The 18,222-nt window shown below is 39.0% G+C and overlaps 1 protein-coding gene across 2 annotated transcripts in view; it reads left to right on the top strand.

Annotated features, from left to right (window-relative positions):
• Nucleotides 1-18,222, top strand: part of gpc5c (glypican 5c) — an 86,357-nt gene that overhangs the window by 49,869 nt on the left and 18,266 nt on the right. For both annotated transcript variants that reach the window (XM_026314515.1, XM_026314514.1), the window contains one exon: nucleotides 8,979-9,099. In XM_026314515.1, coding sequence (XP_026170300.1) covers nucleotides 8,979-9,099 — 121 coding nt within the window. The remainder of the gene's footprint in view (nucleotides 1-8,978; nucleotides 9,100-18,222) is intronic.

The following is an 18,222-nucleotide window of genomic DNA, read 5'->3' as shown; positions in this document are numbered from 1 at the left end:
ATGGGAGTTTGCAGACACTTCCTTTCCAATCCAACTGCACTTGAGTGGATTTGCCAGGAAGAATAGGATAAACCGCCCAGATCCAGGTGTGCAAAGATTTTCAAGACTTCTGTTGGGAAGCTGTAACTGTAGTCAAAGAGGCTTCTGAGTTTTTCTAAATTAGAACTTTCAGTTTTAGATTCTTAATAAATTTACAAATATTTGTTATTATAGGTTACTGACTGTAGACTGAGTAAAAATCATGCCAAATATGAAGAAGTCTGAATTCCCTCTGAAGTTATTATACTGTGCTGCAACTCTTGATTTGCTAATGGCAGGATTTGCTTACACAGCCACAGAGGTAACAGTGTGTGTGTGAGTAAGGGAGAGAGAAAGAAAGAGAGTGTGTGTGTGTGAGAAAGAAAGCTAGAGCAAGAGCAGTTTGTTGCCAAGAGCAAGTCACTTACACCAAATTAATACAGCTCTTTGCAGTTGCCGTGATTGTTAGATAAATCGATACTTGTTCATTAGCCTGGAGTGGCTTTGAAATGAAACATGCTTGGCTGTGTGTAGGCCTATAATGGGCTAATGATGAGTCAAACTAGATATTGTATACATCACCTAGCCCACAGACGGAAACAGAAATACATGATTAGAATAGCTCTAATGATGGGTATCAAACGCCTCCTGGGTACAAGGTAATCACATACTGTGATTACCTGTAAGTGTATGCTCATGCAAAGTGAATCACTGTGCCTAGTCATAGGTCATCTTCCCATCTCCGTGTTTCTCTCTTTAAACTCACTTCTTCCAGCTCCCTGTCCATCCTCAGGGTTGGCCAAGGTCACTGTGGCCTAAAGAGCAGGACTAGGCTAAATCCAAAAGACAGAGTACTTCAGCTGGGCTTGTTCGCTGCCACAGAGAGGCACTAGGATCACATTCTAAATTTCAACTTTCAGGCTTTCTGTATCCAGAAAGTATAACCTTGGTCAGCAGTGCCCACTCAACAAATCTGCTAAGGCAGGCTAAATGAGAACGCTTCCATTTTTATTTATTTATTTTTTTCCTTTGGCACTGAGCGTTTTGGAAATCCCGATTCTCAAGAGTCTTCCCAGCCTGCTATTAGCAGGAGGCCGCATCTCAAGACCATGGTCTACTTGCTCAGAGAGGTCTGGGTTCAGCTTTCATCTCCATCCATGCAACAATCTGATAAGACACATGCAGTCAACAGCTACCATGCTACCACACTGGTTACACAAACAAACACAAGCAAACATTCTGCTTTGCTCCAGCACACAGACCTCTGGTCACAGTGAACAGAGAGAAATGTGCATGATATAAATGGAGAAATAAACCCTCAGGAGTACTTAGAGAAAGAGCTCAGTGTCGACAATCATGGGTGAATTGAAAACAGTGTAGAAGAGACATACTGATTCAGTACTTCAATTGACAGTAAAGGCCATGTACATGCATTTGATAGCATTAAAAACAATATATAAAACAAACACACAATATAAGGTGAGCCATTTGTACACCTTTTATTGCACTGTAGAGGGACAGGCTGTTAGTGTGTAATAGCCATGAGTAATTTGAGACATTGGACCTTCAACCATATAGCTGTTACAGCGAAACCACTCAATAAACCAGTCTGGTCTTGGTAAAATCACCCTGGGACCTCTTAATAAGTGGCAAAGCAGCACTTCTTAGGTCGGTCACCACTATGTAGAGACCAATGTAGTGGTGTGTAATTCCAACCCAACCACACAGCCATAAACAGCCATATTTCACTGGTTCACAGCACCATGAAGACAGATACACCACCAGCCCTGCACAGGTGTTGTGCCTCAGGTGAAGTCCAAGACAAAAAACTTTAACGTAAATGTTTCATCCTGGCTGAAATGACATAAGCCTGTGGTTTGGGCAACTGGAGTTAGAAACAGCCTGTGAACTGTTTATTTTATTTTCTGGGTCCCCATTATCATTGTTATTATTATCAAAAGTCAAACAGGTTAGGAACCTTTCTCCAAGGTAAAGTATAATAATACTGTAAAATCAGAGAATTCATTTTCATCTGAGGTAAATTAACATTCACAGTTAGACACAGTTTCACAACAGTTTCACAACATTTCATTATTAGTCATGCAGATACTTCCAAAGAGCAGGGAACAGTATGAAATCATCAAAACAGCTTTTCCAACGAACTTAAAAACAAGACATGAGATTCAGCTGGATTCAGCAGCTGACTGTGTTATTGCTCCTCTTCTCTGTTGCCAATATGACTACCATGCCTGTGCTGCTCTTTATATTTCTGACCCCACCTGACTCTACCTGCACCTCTGACTCATCACTCAATACAGAACATGTCCAGGTTGCAAGAAAGCATGACAAAGGGCCCACTGGGCTATCGGCCAGGTCTACAAAATCACACTGCACCCTTGACTCAGCTCCTAAAGAGATTAACTGGGAGCTTCAGAAGATTTGCGCAAATAATTTAGAAGTTGTATTGCTTGGAACTACACAGTGAAGTTCTACTGTCAGCAGTGAAAAACAGATATCAAGTATTTCATAAACAGAAAGAGGGTACATTTGACCAGACTATTTGGAGTTTTTCTGGTGGTTGAACTTGAGATAACATTCCTCAAAGTCAACCTCATTATCCTCAGTGTCATAACTTTTCTGAGCATCTATTAACATCCACAAGACTGACTATAGAGCTGTTTCACTTCCAAATCCTCACACTGCCAGCTGGAACAAGGAGGAGGTGAGGTCAGAAGATGGGTGGAGACAGATACAGAGTGGAAATAAACTACAAAGAACTGCTGGGAATAGAGTGAGTGTAAAAGTAAGCCAAGACTGCACGCCCCAGGTACTGCTGAGACTTCCAAGTGACTGCAGCTACTGGTGGTGTTTTCAACATGCTCATATAGTTACCAGCCAGGTTATGTAGAATAGAAGAAAGAACATAGAACTAGAAAGCAGGGTTAAATTGAGTTTTGGGTAGTGGTCAGCAGAGAAATCAAAAGGAAAAAGAATGAAGACTTGAACTGAAGACTGTTGTTGGACTGGAGGTTGTTGAAGAACACAAAATAATAAGAAGGGGGAAGTGGTGGATGAGAGAAATAGAACACAGGAAAAAAAAGCACACTGTTTGAGCTTGCCTGGCCTGCAGATGACCTCTCCTCATTTGCTTGCCATTTCTCCCTGCACATTTTATGATCTGAGTATTTGCACTCTAATAAAGTTGTCTTTTAAGCACAGCAACTATAGTGCATACTCCCAAGAGCTTAGACATCTTCTGTAAGCGCACCCATAGATTTTGCCAGTGCTTCATTTTGTGTATAGCTTGATGTTTAAAATATTTATTTTCACTGTGTTTATCATTCGGAAATAGTCTTTTGGGCTTGAGGGTTAGTTATATATCACAGTGTGCTGTGTGTGTATGTTCGCACCAGATTATAGAGCGCAGGCATGTGAAACATTTGTATGTGTTTGAACATTTTGATGTTTACTATCCAACGCACATCATGCACACATATGTCATGTTGATTAAATGTTTGGGAAGAAGCTTTTGATGAGTTGCCTATTCATGTGCTTAGTGTTAGTACAGTGAATGGCTGCTAAGCTCAGTGTGAGAACAGTCTGGCCTTTCGGAACAAAACCTCCTGTTCAGAGCGTTTCGACATGTCCAAGCTCTGCTCGTAAAGTTAGCTGGCCGCAAACATCCACTCAGCCCTTTCCTTGCTCTCACTGCTCGAGACTTCAAGTCCTCCTGTGAGCAGTGACACAAAGCTGTACTGCTAGATTTAATAGGCTTAGTGTTATTGTGAGATATACTGTATATATGTTTATGTAGGTTTATTTCCCTTAATAAAACTATCAAGTATCAAATATTAATGAAATAGTACAGTATGTTCAAGTTTTTTAGCTCTTTTTCTTGGTACTAAAATATGTGGTACCTCTTCTCGGCTTATCTCAGAGACACAGGCATTTGAAGAAAGAGAAAATGACAAGAAGAATAAAATATATTTCCATAGCATGTGTGCTGTATAATTTTCATTTTTTGGACTGGTCAGTGGCAGCCATTCACTTAAAATATTCACAGTAGACCTCAAGAGGGATCTGTTTTAAAACTCTATAGTAGTTGCTTTCTCCTTGACTTCAGCATTAAGGTCACATTTTACAAAGTCTTTCCCAGATACAGTAGTATTGAGTTATTAATGGAGTATGCGTGTGTGTGTAGTTGTACCATATCTATCTCTGTGAGGACCAATTTGAGCATAATTCATTTATATTTTGCATTTTGGGAAAAGTGAGGATATTTTGGCCAGTCTCCACTGTCTCACTGATACCAAAACACATCATCAGTAACTCGATATATAAATATTATAAAATTCTACCAATGATATCAAAAAAAGTACCAAGCCTCAAAGATGATATCTTTAAAAATGACCATCATATGACCCATTGTGGTTTAATCATAAAACTTCACTGTGACTGACTCAAAACATTTTCAGGCTTGTATACCCACAACAGCCGGGAGGGTGGGGAGAAGATTTATTAATCATGATGAACTAACATTTTGCTGTTTACCCTGACAGCAGTACCAGATCTAATCCAATGCCCTCCTCAGCTGAAGTTGTACCACCCACAGCCACAAAAAATACACACAATCAGACATATGAAAACAGCCTCCTCTCCTCTCAATCATTAATCACTGACAATTGTGCCCTCCCCAGTTTGCTCTGATTCAGCCTGATTGTTCCAGAGGAATCATTCATCCAAATCAACTTACACGTGAAACTGTGACCACCAAAGGTGCAACCTGAAATATTTAGCTCTGATATTTAGCCTTAGATCAATTACATATAAACCAGTAATACCCTACATTCTCTGTATATTTGGAAAATGTTATAGATAGATAGATAGATAGATAGATAGATAGATAGACAGAAAAATAGAGAGAGACACACAACTCACTTTCTGTGTTATGATTTCATACTGTGTTATTTTTCCCGTGGCTGGGTCTTGACTTTTGGTTGAAGACAATTTTCAGTTTGAGTACTTGCCTGTGATTCTGTTGACTCTTTATACATCCCACTGGGCAACAGAGATGTGTTTTCTTCTCAAGCACAAGTTTACATTGGTTCATGTCTTACCTGTCTATATCCCCTATCTCCCCACAAAGTCAGTGTAACATGGGATCTCTAAGAATCTTTTCAAACCTGTACAGTTCAGGCATGCTGCCACTGGAGAAAAATCATGTGCATCTACATATTCAGTTTTAATTCAGCTTTATAAGTTATGCTCAAATGTACAGTATATTTCACCATATAAAGCTCAGAGTGCTCTTTAATCCTGCAGTGAATTATGAAGCACAGCACAAATATCAACACAACTGCCTTTAATCATTTCAGAGAGGATGTACAACCACTGACAGATACCGGTCGATAATCCCCTTAACTACTGGGATTCTGGCAGAGATCTCTGCAGAGAGTTTGTAGTGTAAAAGGAATTAGGCAATTACACAAATTACAATCTAAAAAGCCTATTTCATCTACTATATGTTTATTTGATTATTTCTATGGTTTTATCATGTCCCTGGCAATTATGGTGCTATGTTAAGCTTTTTGAGATTTAAAATAAGCCAAAGGTAGAAAAAGAATGACTGATCTGATAGAGTGCTTTTATAAGACAACAATATAATAGGATGTATAAAACTATAAATAGGATGTATTTAAGACTGTAGATAGTTGAATTCTGGATGAGAGATGCAGATTCTTTAAAACTTTCAGCCAGACTCGATTAGTGATTAGTTAAGAGCTGAGCACAATTGAAAAATCTGAATCTACTCTACCTGAGGCCAATCAACTAGACATCCTCTGTCTCTGAAAATAACCTTCTTGACTCCCCTCATAAATATTTGCACATCCTTGAAATGTTATTGTACCAGCTACAAGCTACAGCCTACTGTATCTTTGTTTACCTGATATACACTCAAAATGCACATACGCTTTCTGTTATCTCCCTGTTCACCTAAAAAGATGTTTTCTGCCTACAAAACACATGCTTTCCTAGAGGCACTGACAACATCTAGGCAGTTCAGATTTTGGGTCAGCATCAGGGAGTGGAGGTCACTGCTACTCTGTGCTCCAGGCAGCAGGATAGACGAGAACAGACAAAGCTGCCTTTAGGAGTATGCATCAATTGGGCATTCACAGGGGAATGAGTCAGTTCTGTAGAAGAGAGTTAAAGAGCCATGATTCAGAAGCAATACATCTGTAGGTAGTCATGAATGTTCAATGAGGCTGAACATTTGAGACCACCAGAGAAGAGCATTGCCTCTTGATTGCAGAAAGCTGTTATTTCTTTATTAGCTAGAGATGTATCATTTAGGTTCTGTATTTTTCTTGTCCAGTCTTCTGTTTTATATTTAGTCCAATTTTAATTGAATGGGGCATAGGGCTATGGAGCCCAAGCTAAATTGAAATGGTAAATTATTGCCATTGGCAGGAAACTTATAATATCTGATATCTGCTCCAGAAATCTGCAGAATCAAATGTCTGCCTATCAGGTAATAATCCCTGGGATGTCCTAATGTGTCAGTTGTCACATCCCCTATCAAAGATACTCCACTATGAAATGTTCCAGGCTTAACACACAGCCAAACTCATTCTGACACTTTCCTTTCATTAGCATCCCATCTGATGAGCTCATTTCCGTGCCAACACTGTTATCCCAAGCCAAGCCTGGAGACAGACACGCATATGCTCCCTAACACACAAGCCCCCACTTTCAACCACTGTTTGGGGAGCTGTTTGATTCATCAATTAATCATTTGTGTCAGAGGGGGGAAGTTGAAAGTCCAAAAGCTATCGATTGTTTCCATCTCAACAGGAGAAGATTCAGAGCCGCCAGCAATTAAGAGCTTCTATTGTTGTCAAAGCAGACAGTGGTTTGTGTGTCTGCGCCAAGGGGAGGGGCTATGGAGGTCCACTTAGAAAAGGAAGTGGAAATTACCAAGAAGGGGATGTAAAGTGATGTGTACCAGCAGAGGGTTAAGTGAGAAATGTTTGCATTTTTTATGAGCTCGATTGGTAAAACGCTGTTTCAGCAACACGAAGGAGCACAGACCCTATCAAGACATTGCTTAGATCACAACCCACAGATTCTCAGGTTCAGCACTTTTATGATTGCCTCCACTCATATTCACATACACAAGCAACCACACACTAGTTCATGCACATTCAGTATCCATAAACACATTCATGCAAACACACTGACTTACACATCCATAATCACTTTATCATCCCTGTGCTGCCTGTGGAAGCATAAATTGATTTGATGCCAGTACATGTTATTCCTCTCGTGTGCTGTTAAATCCCCATGCATGCTAGAATTGCATTAACATATAATTCTCAGATTAATTTGGATAATGATATAATGGAAGAAAAAAAGTATGCAACCAGAGCTCTCAGTTTAGCAATTAATCTGCATATCTAATTTTCATCAGCATGTGTAAGAGCAGGCAGCACAGTGATGCAGTAGTTCACACTGTCACCGCACAACAACAAGGTTAGCATTTTTTTAATATTCCAGTTCCCTTCCACAGTCTAAAGACATGCAGGGTAGGGTAAGTGGTAACTTTAAAATGCCCATAGGTCTGTTTATCTCTCTTTGTGTCATTACTGTGATTTTTCCTCGGTGTACCTCACTTCTCGCCCAGTGTCAGGTGGGATTGGCTGTGACCCCCTTGTAACCCTCTAGAAGATAAGCAGTATAGATGATGGATGGATGGATGGATGGATGGATGGATGGATGGATGGATGGATGGATGGATGGTTATGAGTGTTCAGTATTGATCAGCAGAATAAGATCACTTATAAAAAAGGCAGACAAGTGTTTTTTTTCCCCCTGTGTTTCAACCCTGGAGAATGGCCTAGGAACCTGGATTTCAGAGAACAGCACACAGTGTGAGGGCGATGATTGAGTGTATGTATAATAAGTGTGATAAAGAGTGAGTTAAGAGAGGGTGAGTGACTTTTAACACTAATAGTCTATTTCTAATATTAATGGATTTGAAAGTCCAGGCACTTTCACTTTTTCAGTAAGGCAGGGTATATATTTCACTAACCTCTGATGATGTAGTGTTTGAACTGTTCTCCCTTGCAATTATTTATTTTATTCTTACACTAAAATCAGGAATAAGTACAGTAGCTTCTCATTTGTAGACGCTAACTCCTTTAGTGTCAGCTTTGAGTTGCCATTGTAATCTTCCTAGTTTCCTACATTCTGTGAATTTGCTTATACTTTGTAAATAAACTAGTAACTCATAGTTACTGCACTACCTGCGGGTCCTATTTTTTATACATAAGTGTTAATAAATGTTGATTATTTTTGTCTGAAGTTTGGTATGAAGAAATACATAAAGTGCCAGTTTCTGAATGCTTCACAGTTTCAATGACTTTGCGTGCATGTGTGTGTGCATCTTACTTTTACACAACTAAAACACACTTCCTGGATCGTGTTAGAAATGTTCGCCTTCCCGGCATCAACTCAGCAACAGCTCTGACAAAATCAACAGCTATAATCCATGCCCAGCTCCAGGACAACAGAGCATGCCAAGGATTAATATGTATAGTTTAGCAAGTATCTCAGTTTCACTTTCAGCAGGCTCTGTTTTGATTAAAATATTTTAATAGGGGGAAAAAAACATAAAAGGAACATTAAGTGATTTTTTTTTTTTTTGACTGCTTTTGATTCATGCAGATTCAGAGTGAATTGCATAATGGGGCTTTAAATGTTTCCTGTGCAGCATGCTCTGTGTTTCATCCTGAACAAATCAAGCCCTAATAGTTTTTAGTTTATGTTGAAGAAGTGCTGTGGTACAGTTGGAAGACTTGTAAATGTAGTCACTAATGGAGGACATGATGGATTGTTTTGTTTGGTTCTTATGTATTTCTTCTTATAGGTTTCTGACCTTGTTTTTCTTTTTCTCACAGTTATTCTGGCAGAGTTGTAGGAAATGGTCTGCAAGCCCAGAGGCAAAACCCAGAGGTCAAAGTTCGCAGCCTGGATCCTACAGTGGCTGAGGTCAAGGATAGACTGGAGCGCTTCAATCAGGTATAGTGACCACTGCTAAGCAAGAGGACAGCTCTCATCACTAACAAAGTAGAATATACAAGACAAAGTAATGTTGTTCATGCTTGGCCTCATCATTTAACTGACCTATAGTTTAAAACAGAAAATAAAAGTCAGTAAACCTTATAAAACTTTAAGATTCAACACAGATTCCCTGAAACAGGTCAAAAGTTATTGGTCATCTAAAGCGCTATGTAAAAACAAAGCTAGAAGTGTTCACCGAGAGGTCTTATGTTCAATTAGTCCTCCTTAAACAATATAACCCTCAGTCTGAAACGTCCTTGTCATTTTCTACAGATCCCGACTTGTTTTGAGAATAGAGGCAAATATCAAAGATAAATGAAAAGGATAGCAGATGAAAAGGAGACAGTGACAAAAAAGTAAATTACTGTGGAAAGAAGAAAGAAAACTGGGAGGAGGGAGCAAAAGGTCAGGAATGAGTGACAGATAGGCCGAGATGACAAATGCAGCTTCAAAGTGACACTGTTTGTCATGTAGATGGGGTTTAGGGCTGAAAAGGACCAAGAAGAAAAGGACCATTTCACACAATCCCTAGAGGCCATTTGAGGAGACAAACAGAGCAGGATTCAGTTCCCCTCTGCCTGTCTGGCCTTTTGCTGCCCTCAAATTATGCCCACAGATAGTGGCCAGCCATCTCTCACTTTCTATCTCTAAATCCATTTTCTTCCTTCTGTTTTTACCCTTTTGGTATATATTTGATTGCTGGAGCTTCTCTCTAACACACCTTAAAAAGTTCATCTATTTGCCCTTTTTCTTATTTGCCTTTTTTGGGCTTTCTCAAATTCCACCATATATCCTAACAATTCCTCATCCTTATCCACAGACATCTTCTTACCTTCGTCTCCTTTTCCCTACTCTCTCTCATCCATTTTTTTTGTGTGTTGGCTGTATCTTACATGTATCTCTCAGCCATCATGTCCATCTGTCTGCCACTGACAGCTCAGGATCATTTCTGTCAGACCACAACATCCCATTGTACACGGTGGCTGTCAAGTACCTCGTTGTCATGGTAACTGTGCAGAGTTGAGCGGGTGTCCTGTTGACATTTACAGGGTTGAAAAGCCTACCTTGAATCTAGACCAGGTGGCAGAGCTTGGCTGAGCTTTGTGTTTGTGCAAGATAAGCAAAGGATCACAGAGAGTTAAAGTGCATAATATGGCAAGCTTTCTGATGTACATCCACAAAAGTCACAAGTACCAAAATATATTTTATCACATGTGCTCACGCCTGCATGCATACTGGCAGTTTTACATAGTGGCAGTTTGTATATATTAAACTTTCAAACATCAGAAAGTAGTTATCTAAGGAATGTGCCAGGTCTACACTAGCTGAAATAAAAATGTTATGCTCTCTTTCTATTTGTTCTTGTCTTTAATCAGATATCCTCTTCTTCAAACATAAAATATTTGGAATAAAATTACATCCTTGTTAAAATGCCTTAACATAAGCCACAAGCCAAATATCAGCATGACAGCCACAGTATCTTGTTATCTAGTTTTTGAGCAGACAAGGTCATCCCTTGTCCCTGGCTCTCTTTATCCTTCCCACAGAGCTCTTAACAGATGTTTGGAGACACAGCCATTATATTAAAATCTTCCAGGTGTCAATTCACAAAATGTGTTTATTTGCAGATTTTGGCAAGCCCATCTGGATCCTTTTCTAAATCACAAACATTACTGAACACCCTTGTTGCCTTTTAGGCTGTAAAGATAATTACAGTTCAATAAGAAGGGGGTGGTTTAAAGAGAGAAACATTGTTGAGCCATACAATTTAGATTTGTTTGTCCAAACTACATAGTTAGGCATTGAGAAAGCACAGCAACATCAGTTTCATATTGGGTCAGCAACATAACCTTAATCATCACTTAGATTTTAGAGTATTGATGCTGGGCGTGATTGCATGGTGGTTTCAAGTGCAAAAGCTGTTATCGGTGCAATGCAAGTCCAGCTAAGTGGATGATAGAGCAATACAGAGGACCACTCTTTGTGTGGATTCCATGAAGATAAGTGAGAGGTGTAGTTTTTAGCTTAGTAAATTAGTGTAAAATACACTTCTGCATTTTAAAGTTTTAGAATAATAAAGAGAGGCATGAGACTCAAGAGTCCAGTGATCCCTCCATGTTACCAATGCCAAAGGATTGTGTTTGAAACCAAGTGTACTTCACACAGTAGGTAGTTCAAGGAACATGAAGCTTTCCCAACAAATGCTTAAATACTGTTTATTTAGAATACCTAAAATATCAGCAGTCATTGAGGTAACAACTTCGCATTGATCAGCATGGCAATCAGCCCCTGCTGATATGTTAGAGTTATTTCAGTCAAAAGATCCAATAAAATCTTCCTGTATTACAACTTTAAATAAATATATTCCCTGAAATATCTGATCCCTTGTTATTAAACAGCAGGGATTCTTCAAAATTTGGCAGCTCCACACTGAGTATAAAACACTGACCTTGACCGTAACAAAAAATTTAACAGAAAGGAGCATTGTTAGAAAAATGCATCTTCTGAGATGGTAGCTAAACAAACTAAAGTCTTTATGATTGTTAATTTTTCTTTTTGTGTGTGTTTGTGTGTGTGTTCCTGCACTTCTAATGTTCAAGAGTCAAATTTAGTGTCAGTGTTAGAAGTCTGTGTGTTGGTTTTCGCTCATTCATGGAGCTAGTTTGGCTTGTTATTTTAATTTAAATCAAAAAAGAAAACTAACAACACTCACAATAGACTGAATATAAAATACATGCATACATTCACTTATTTTCATGCACTTATTGCATGCTTTTCAATGAATCTCTAATTTGAGCTTTTCCTAATTTGAATAACCTCCATTTCTGGGATTAGTGAGGTTGAGATGTGTATATTTTTACCTACTGGAGAGTAGTTAGACCCAGAGCACTGTGGCACTAAGAGGATTGGGAAACTGCTGCTGATGTATCATGGACTATGACCCCTCATCTACCCATCCTCTTAAAATCATTCAGAGCCACATAGAAAATGAGTCTATGTCTGTGTTTGTTTGTGTGTGTGTGTGTGTGTGTGTGTGTGTGTGTTTCTATGTTTCTATACATGCAAGTTTTCTACACTGAAACACAGCATATACAAACAGTGCAATGTACAAACACACAAAAGACTAAGTCTAATTTTCTGACCTCCGATAAAATGGTCCATTCAAAACAGACAGGCCAAATTCTGTTTCTCTCCTGTGTATCCTCTCTGACTCTCCTCTTCATCACTCTTTTTCACTCTGCCTGTAAATATAGTTAATGTGGACAATAAATGTTTCAAAAGTGGATTTTTGATTCCTGGCCATTAGTCCAGCTGTTTTTGTGAGGAGATCTTTTTACAATGCTCTGCCTGTTTCCATGTCAGTATCAAGCCCAGATCATTTGTTAGCTTGTCGATTAGCACTTTAGTAATAGCAAAGTCAGTGGCAACATGCGATCAAAACACCCAGATGCTCTCACTTTATCGTCATCGATTTTGCATTTACTTTTCTCTCGGACATACACACACACGTGTACACACAAGCAGACAGCTTCATTAGAAATGGTGAAAGCTGCAGTGGCTAGAGAGTTGGAAAGACTCCAGCATAAAAATCCAGTAGAGAGGGGCCAGCTTTGACTACTGCTGTGCTCTTTGGTTTGGCCAGTGGCCCAGCCAGGTTCCACATTAGAGAGAACTGACTTATGTTTAACACACACTCAGCACATCCTCTCTGTGAATCCTGTGGATCCTTGAATCTGTCAGCTAGTCCACAGCCTCTGTCCTCTTTTTGTGAAGACAGATTGTAGATAGTTGATATGTGTTTAGAAGCCTGTAGAAATACAGAAAAAATAGTTTTACGTTAACTCCTAAAGAACATAAGGTTTAGTCCATGGTTGGTTTTGCAACATTACAGTATATGTCACTTTCATGTTTCAGCAATGCCTCCAGCAATCAGAAAGAGTTTGAGCTTGAAAGAGTTAGTGAAGTCCAGGGATGAAGAAAGAGCTTGGACTGAGCTGGCAGCCCGTCACAGGGAGGGGACAGATTCTTTCCACTTGAAGAAGATGATGGAGCTGGCCTTCACAGGAGCTCTGCTGCTCTTTGCTGCTGCTGTGGCAACAAGCTTCACTGCTCAGGGCTCTCTGTTAGCTTGGCAACCAAAGTTGATGAACTCAGAGTCTAATTTAAGCATAAGATTCTTTTACCATCATAATTAGATGCAAAGCCCATAAAGTTCCAGCGAACTCTGACTGTTTTTCCAGATTGGGTCATATTTATTCTCCTCATGGGTTCCAGTTCCATTAAGACAGTAATGATTGTCATGTGAAGAAATGGCACATAGTTATGAAAATCCCCTGTTTTAGTCTGATTGGGTGTGTATTTGTATCTGCAACAGGAATTCTAGGATCATAAGACTTCACATAATCAGCAAATGTTATTTATACATTATACAGGGTTATATATTTATAGGAGTTTTAAAACACATAGTTTTAGTATGTAGTAAGTAAGTAGATGTGTCTTTTGTTTCATGTCTCACATAAACTTTGAAAGCATTGATTAATGCAATATGTCAGGTGATGACGACCGCAATGATGTGGCTCATGGTGAGTGATTTGTAACATGTCGCAGAAAGCTCTTCAAACTTCAAACTGCCTTATAAGGCTTTCTGAAGCTGGGGCATCAAAAGACCTTTGCTTTCCAGCAACACAGCAGCACCCTTCACTGTCTCATGGCCCCCACATTTCTCACAGCAGACTTTTCATCAGCAAGGTAGTTGCTGAAACATGCTCTCTGAAGAATGCACACTGACATTTTTTTTTTTTAAAGCAACATCTCCATAAGTTGGCTGAGAGAAGCCAAAGTATATTCACACATACGTACGTTACATGCACCGCCTGACAGGAGCTGGGTGTGACAGCCCAGTGATTGACTCATGAGGGTTACATGAGGTTATGGCCAATAAACCGTCGCAATGCAAAAGCAACAGAATTGGCTTGTACTAGCTCGCAGTGGAGGGGTGTGTGTGTCTGTTTTTGTTTAAAATGTGCTTTAAACTTTGATCAGACTTTTACTTTTACTGGGAAAGTAAAAGCAATTTCTGTTTTCAGATCTCATGCTGATATTCCATGAAATTTGCTGGAAAGTTAAGCCACTGGCTGAAGAACTGATTCATTGTTGAAAACTTCACCCTGTAGAAAAAAAAACAAAAAAAAAAAACATTTTGTTTCCTGCCACCCTTTCTTCAAGACCATTCTTTTAATTTTTAGCCAGGAACATTTCTGCCTAAATATTATTTTAAACTGCTTTTCTCTACAAATTATGTCCAACTTGTATTTTGCAACAAACTGGGCTTTGCAATATTAGTCCAATTGAACTAGAAACATTTCACGGTGCTATAGACACATTATATGGCATATTTTCATTTTTACTAGCAATAACTCAGAAATCACTTTTTTCCAGGTATGAGTTAGGCCTTCATCATAGAAACATGGCCATCATCAGCTAACAAGCATGATTTTCTATAACTATTTGTATATTGTTGCAGATCCAGATGTAGAAGTATAACACTTTTTTTTTCTTAACATGGCCTTGGCCATATATATATTGTCTTTCAGCAAGTGTGTTCATGCATGATAACAGCTTTTTTCTTTCCCTTGAGTTACATTTTTTATAAAGGTTAACTGCATGGTTTACTGCATGTAGGTTTATGGCCAGTATTATGAGAACTTCATCTTTTCCACATCATGGTATAGATTTCACATCAAAACTGTGTGTGGCTTTATCTTTTAAAGGACAACAGCAGAAAGGGAGGACAAAAGTAGAAAAATTACCTGGCTTACTGAATTGTAAGGCCTTTGATTTTAAATTGAGCTTCAAATCAGTTGTGTTTTTCATGTTGTGGATGGCAGTGGAAGCGTTTATTCTCCAGACGCTGACAGCTATGATTGCTGTCCAGTCCATAGCCTCTTTAATTTCCCAGTCAGAGGCTCTCCAATAATTAAGAACTGTCTGGAAACTGGTTAGCCATAACACATTTACAGTAATGGACACAAACAATACATCATCTCTGTTCCAAAATCAACAGCTATGGATGACTGAGCAGCGCCACTTTCTACAGTTACTTTTAGTTTGCAGCCCATCAAGCTTCCTAGAATGCTTTCTGTCTCTGTTACTTTCTTTCACTCTCTCTCTCCCTGTCACACTCATACATCGGAAAGATATTTCATTTTTCTCCGTTGGCTGCCTTTTCTTGGTTAGGCACTATGAGATGTGGAGTGAATTGCAGCCATTTCCTGTAAAGCCAGGCACTTAGACACACACAGCCATGGGTATTCTGTCTCTCAGCTCATACAGTATTTGTTTTTACACAAAAGCAATATAAGTCTATTCAATATGTGGAACAATGGAGAGAATTTTCATTTAGAACTTGAGAGAAGTTGTGGAGACTTTAAAAAAATTCTGCTGTCACATTTTCCTTCAGTTGTCTCCAGGTTTTTCCTTTGCCTTCTTTTCTGTCCACATATGCAATTTTACCACCGCTTGCCTCGACCAGGCGATACTGTTTCAAACTGTCAGGGAAGAAAAGCAGCACATTTCTCTGTGTGGGCACACAAAGGTTATGACTTATGTTGCCACTTCACCAGTTTGACATTAATATCCCACATTCTAGACATGCAAAGATACTGTATGTGCACAGAAACACACAGTTTCACAGCTAAGGTACTGCGAGAGTTAAAATTCTATCCCACCACTGACCACTGCATTTCACGTAATTACATTTCATAATCAGATTTTCTGTTTCCACATAAGGCAGGATCATGCACTGTGCAATAACCACTGTGTCCTTCTGATTGGACTACACATTCATACATACATGTGCAAATACTCTTTCAGCCTTCAAGTCCTTCAGAAGATGACTGTTTACTCCTGACAGGACATATTTTAATGTGACACGGATGTAGTGAAATACATGCAGGAATTCAGCCTATGCTGCTCTCAAAACATCCCCATCATTCTCTGAGTGCAGAACGCTTTTTTTTAAAGAGTTTGGAGAATGACTTGCCAGGGTAAAAGGAGAACTAGAAAATATTTCATGATTTGGGATTTTATTCTAAGACTTTAGGGAATAACTGATTTGTCTATGGATGCCAGGGTAATTTCAAGGCATTCAGTGTTTTTTTTACAGCCCCGTCACCCCCTCAGCCCCCTCACCTGATTATATGACTACAAGGCCCGTCTTCATGTGTCAACACTTCGTCTAAAGTAGTTCAGATTTTTGTTTTTCTTGTCTCACCTCAGTACCCACCCGTTTTACTACTTCTTCCTCTGCATTTATTTCTTTTGTGTTTGTTTCTGTCTGCCTTTCTTCATTTTTTGCTCTACATGCAGTTGTAAATGTTGATAGGAAATTCCAACATTTGAACTTGAAACACACCACCCTCATTTTCTTTTGAGCTAGCCTTTATTGGATATTATGGATGTAACATCCACACAATATTTTTAAAAACCTATAGTACTACAGTGTAGATGACACTGGGCACTGTGAAGAAATGTTCAAATGATACAAATGTCAGATTTGTGTATTCGACTTACTAACAAAGAGAATTGGCTTCATTTTAAAACTGCCAATGAGAAAGAATATATCATAGAAGACTGAGATACCCATTTATCTCAACCGCCCATAATGCAGCACAGCCACAAAACTTATATTATAAGGAACATGCAATTACAGTAGTTTACCCTTCAGCTAAGTTTAGTTCAGACCAGTTTTATAAGACGTAGAGGAATAGCTATATAAGTAAGTTTTAACAACCCCTTGAACGTTCAGTTTTTTATCATTCAGACCATGTTTTACATGTCAGAAAAAGAAGGCCAAGTCATGTCAGAACAAAGACATCTCTCCCTGTAGGGTTAAAGTGGATTTCTGCTTTGTACATCACTCAGACTACTGCTGCTGTTAAAATATTCTGCCCACTTGTTCACATTTATCACATGTAACACTTCAGGAGGATGAGCCTTTGAAAGGTGGTTGTAATGACTTAAATAGACCATATTTGGTTTAACAGGTTATTAATCTATTGTATATGCCTTGGGTTCTTTGACTCCAGACAATTTTGTTTGTGTTTGAAATGAACTTACATGGCTTGCTAATAATGTGTGTGAAGTCTTCACTTGTGATTGCTGCTCTACTAAAAAAAAAAAAGGATAGAAAACAGGGGAATGGCCAATTTGAGAAACTGTTCAAGACTCATTGAAACCCAGAGCTAGTCCTTAAACAGCCTTTTTCTATCAGAAAGCAGATGGAGACTATTCACAGCATATTATGCATTCAGCACTCTTTAAGTAGTCATACTGGGACACTATATCTCTCTCTTTCTTTAGCTGTAAGGACAAATTAGAAATTTGCCTCTTCACTCCATGGTTGGAATGCCAGAGTCAGGTTCCATGTGGGTAACTTTGGAAATTGCTAAAGTGGATTTGAAATTTCAACAGAAAAATGAACAGAAAACTCCAGCAGTTTTGCTCTCGTCTCAAAGGCTAAACAAACCAACAAACTGGATTGGACAGCAGCCAACTAACAATTCTATAGCGGCCCAACTGTGGTTTCCACAGCGACAGCCCCTTAATTGGTTCCTTCTCTAATTAACATGCTTTAAGGACAGCTGGGCTGAGCAGCATTGTGTTAAACATCCCCTAAACAGCACTGTTATTAGCTTAATACCCAACTGGTTATCTGGATGGTGTTGCTACACAACATTCTGCTGTTCAGCAGAGCATTTGCTCATGAATTCATGGAATGTGCATTGAATTTATTTCTTTGCTTTACATAATAAAGAAGCTTAATAGTTCATCATGGTTGCTGTCCAGAACCGAGGAAGATGTTCTCTGTCTCACACAGTGCTTCTTTCGTCCATTATCATTTGTATTTTTCTTCAGCTAACAGACTTAATTGATGCAGTGAATAGATATTTAAAATTCTAGTTAAGATTTTTTTTGCACACATATTACTGTACTTTCTCTTGTCTTTCCTCAAAGAATAGTTTTCTAGTGTAAGGAGAAGTAACCAGTACCACACATGGCTTGGTGTAGTTAACAAACCAA

Source organism: Mastacembelus armatus, chromosome 17, assembly GCF_900324485.2.
Source record: "Mastacembelus armatus chromosome 17, fMasArm1.2, whole genome shotgun sequence".
NCBI lineage: Eukaryota > Metazoa > Chordata > Actinopteri > Synbranchiformes > Mastacembelidae > Mastacembelus > Mastacembelus armatus.
Note: the sequence above shows the minus strand (reverse complement) of the source record. Positions and strands in the feature narration are given on the sequence as shown.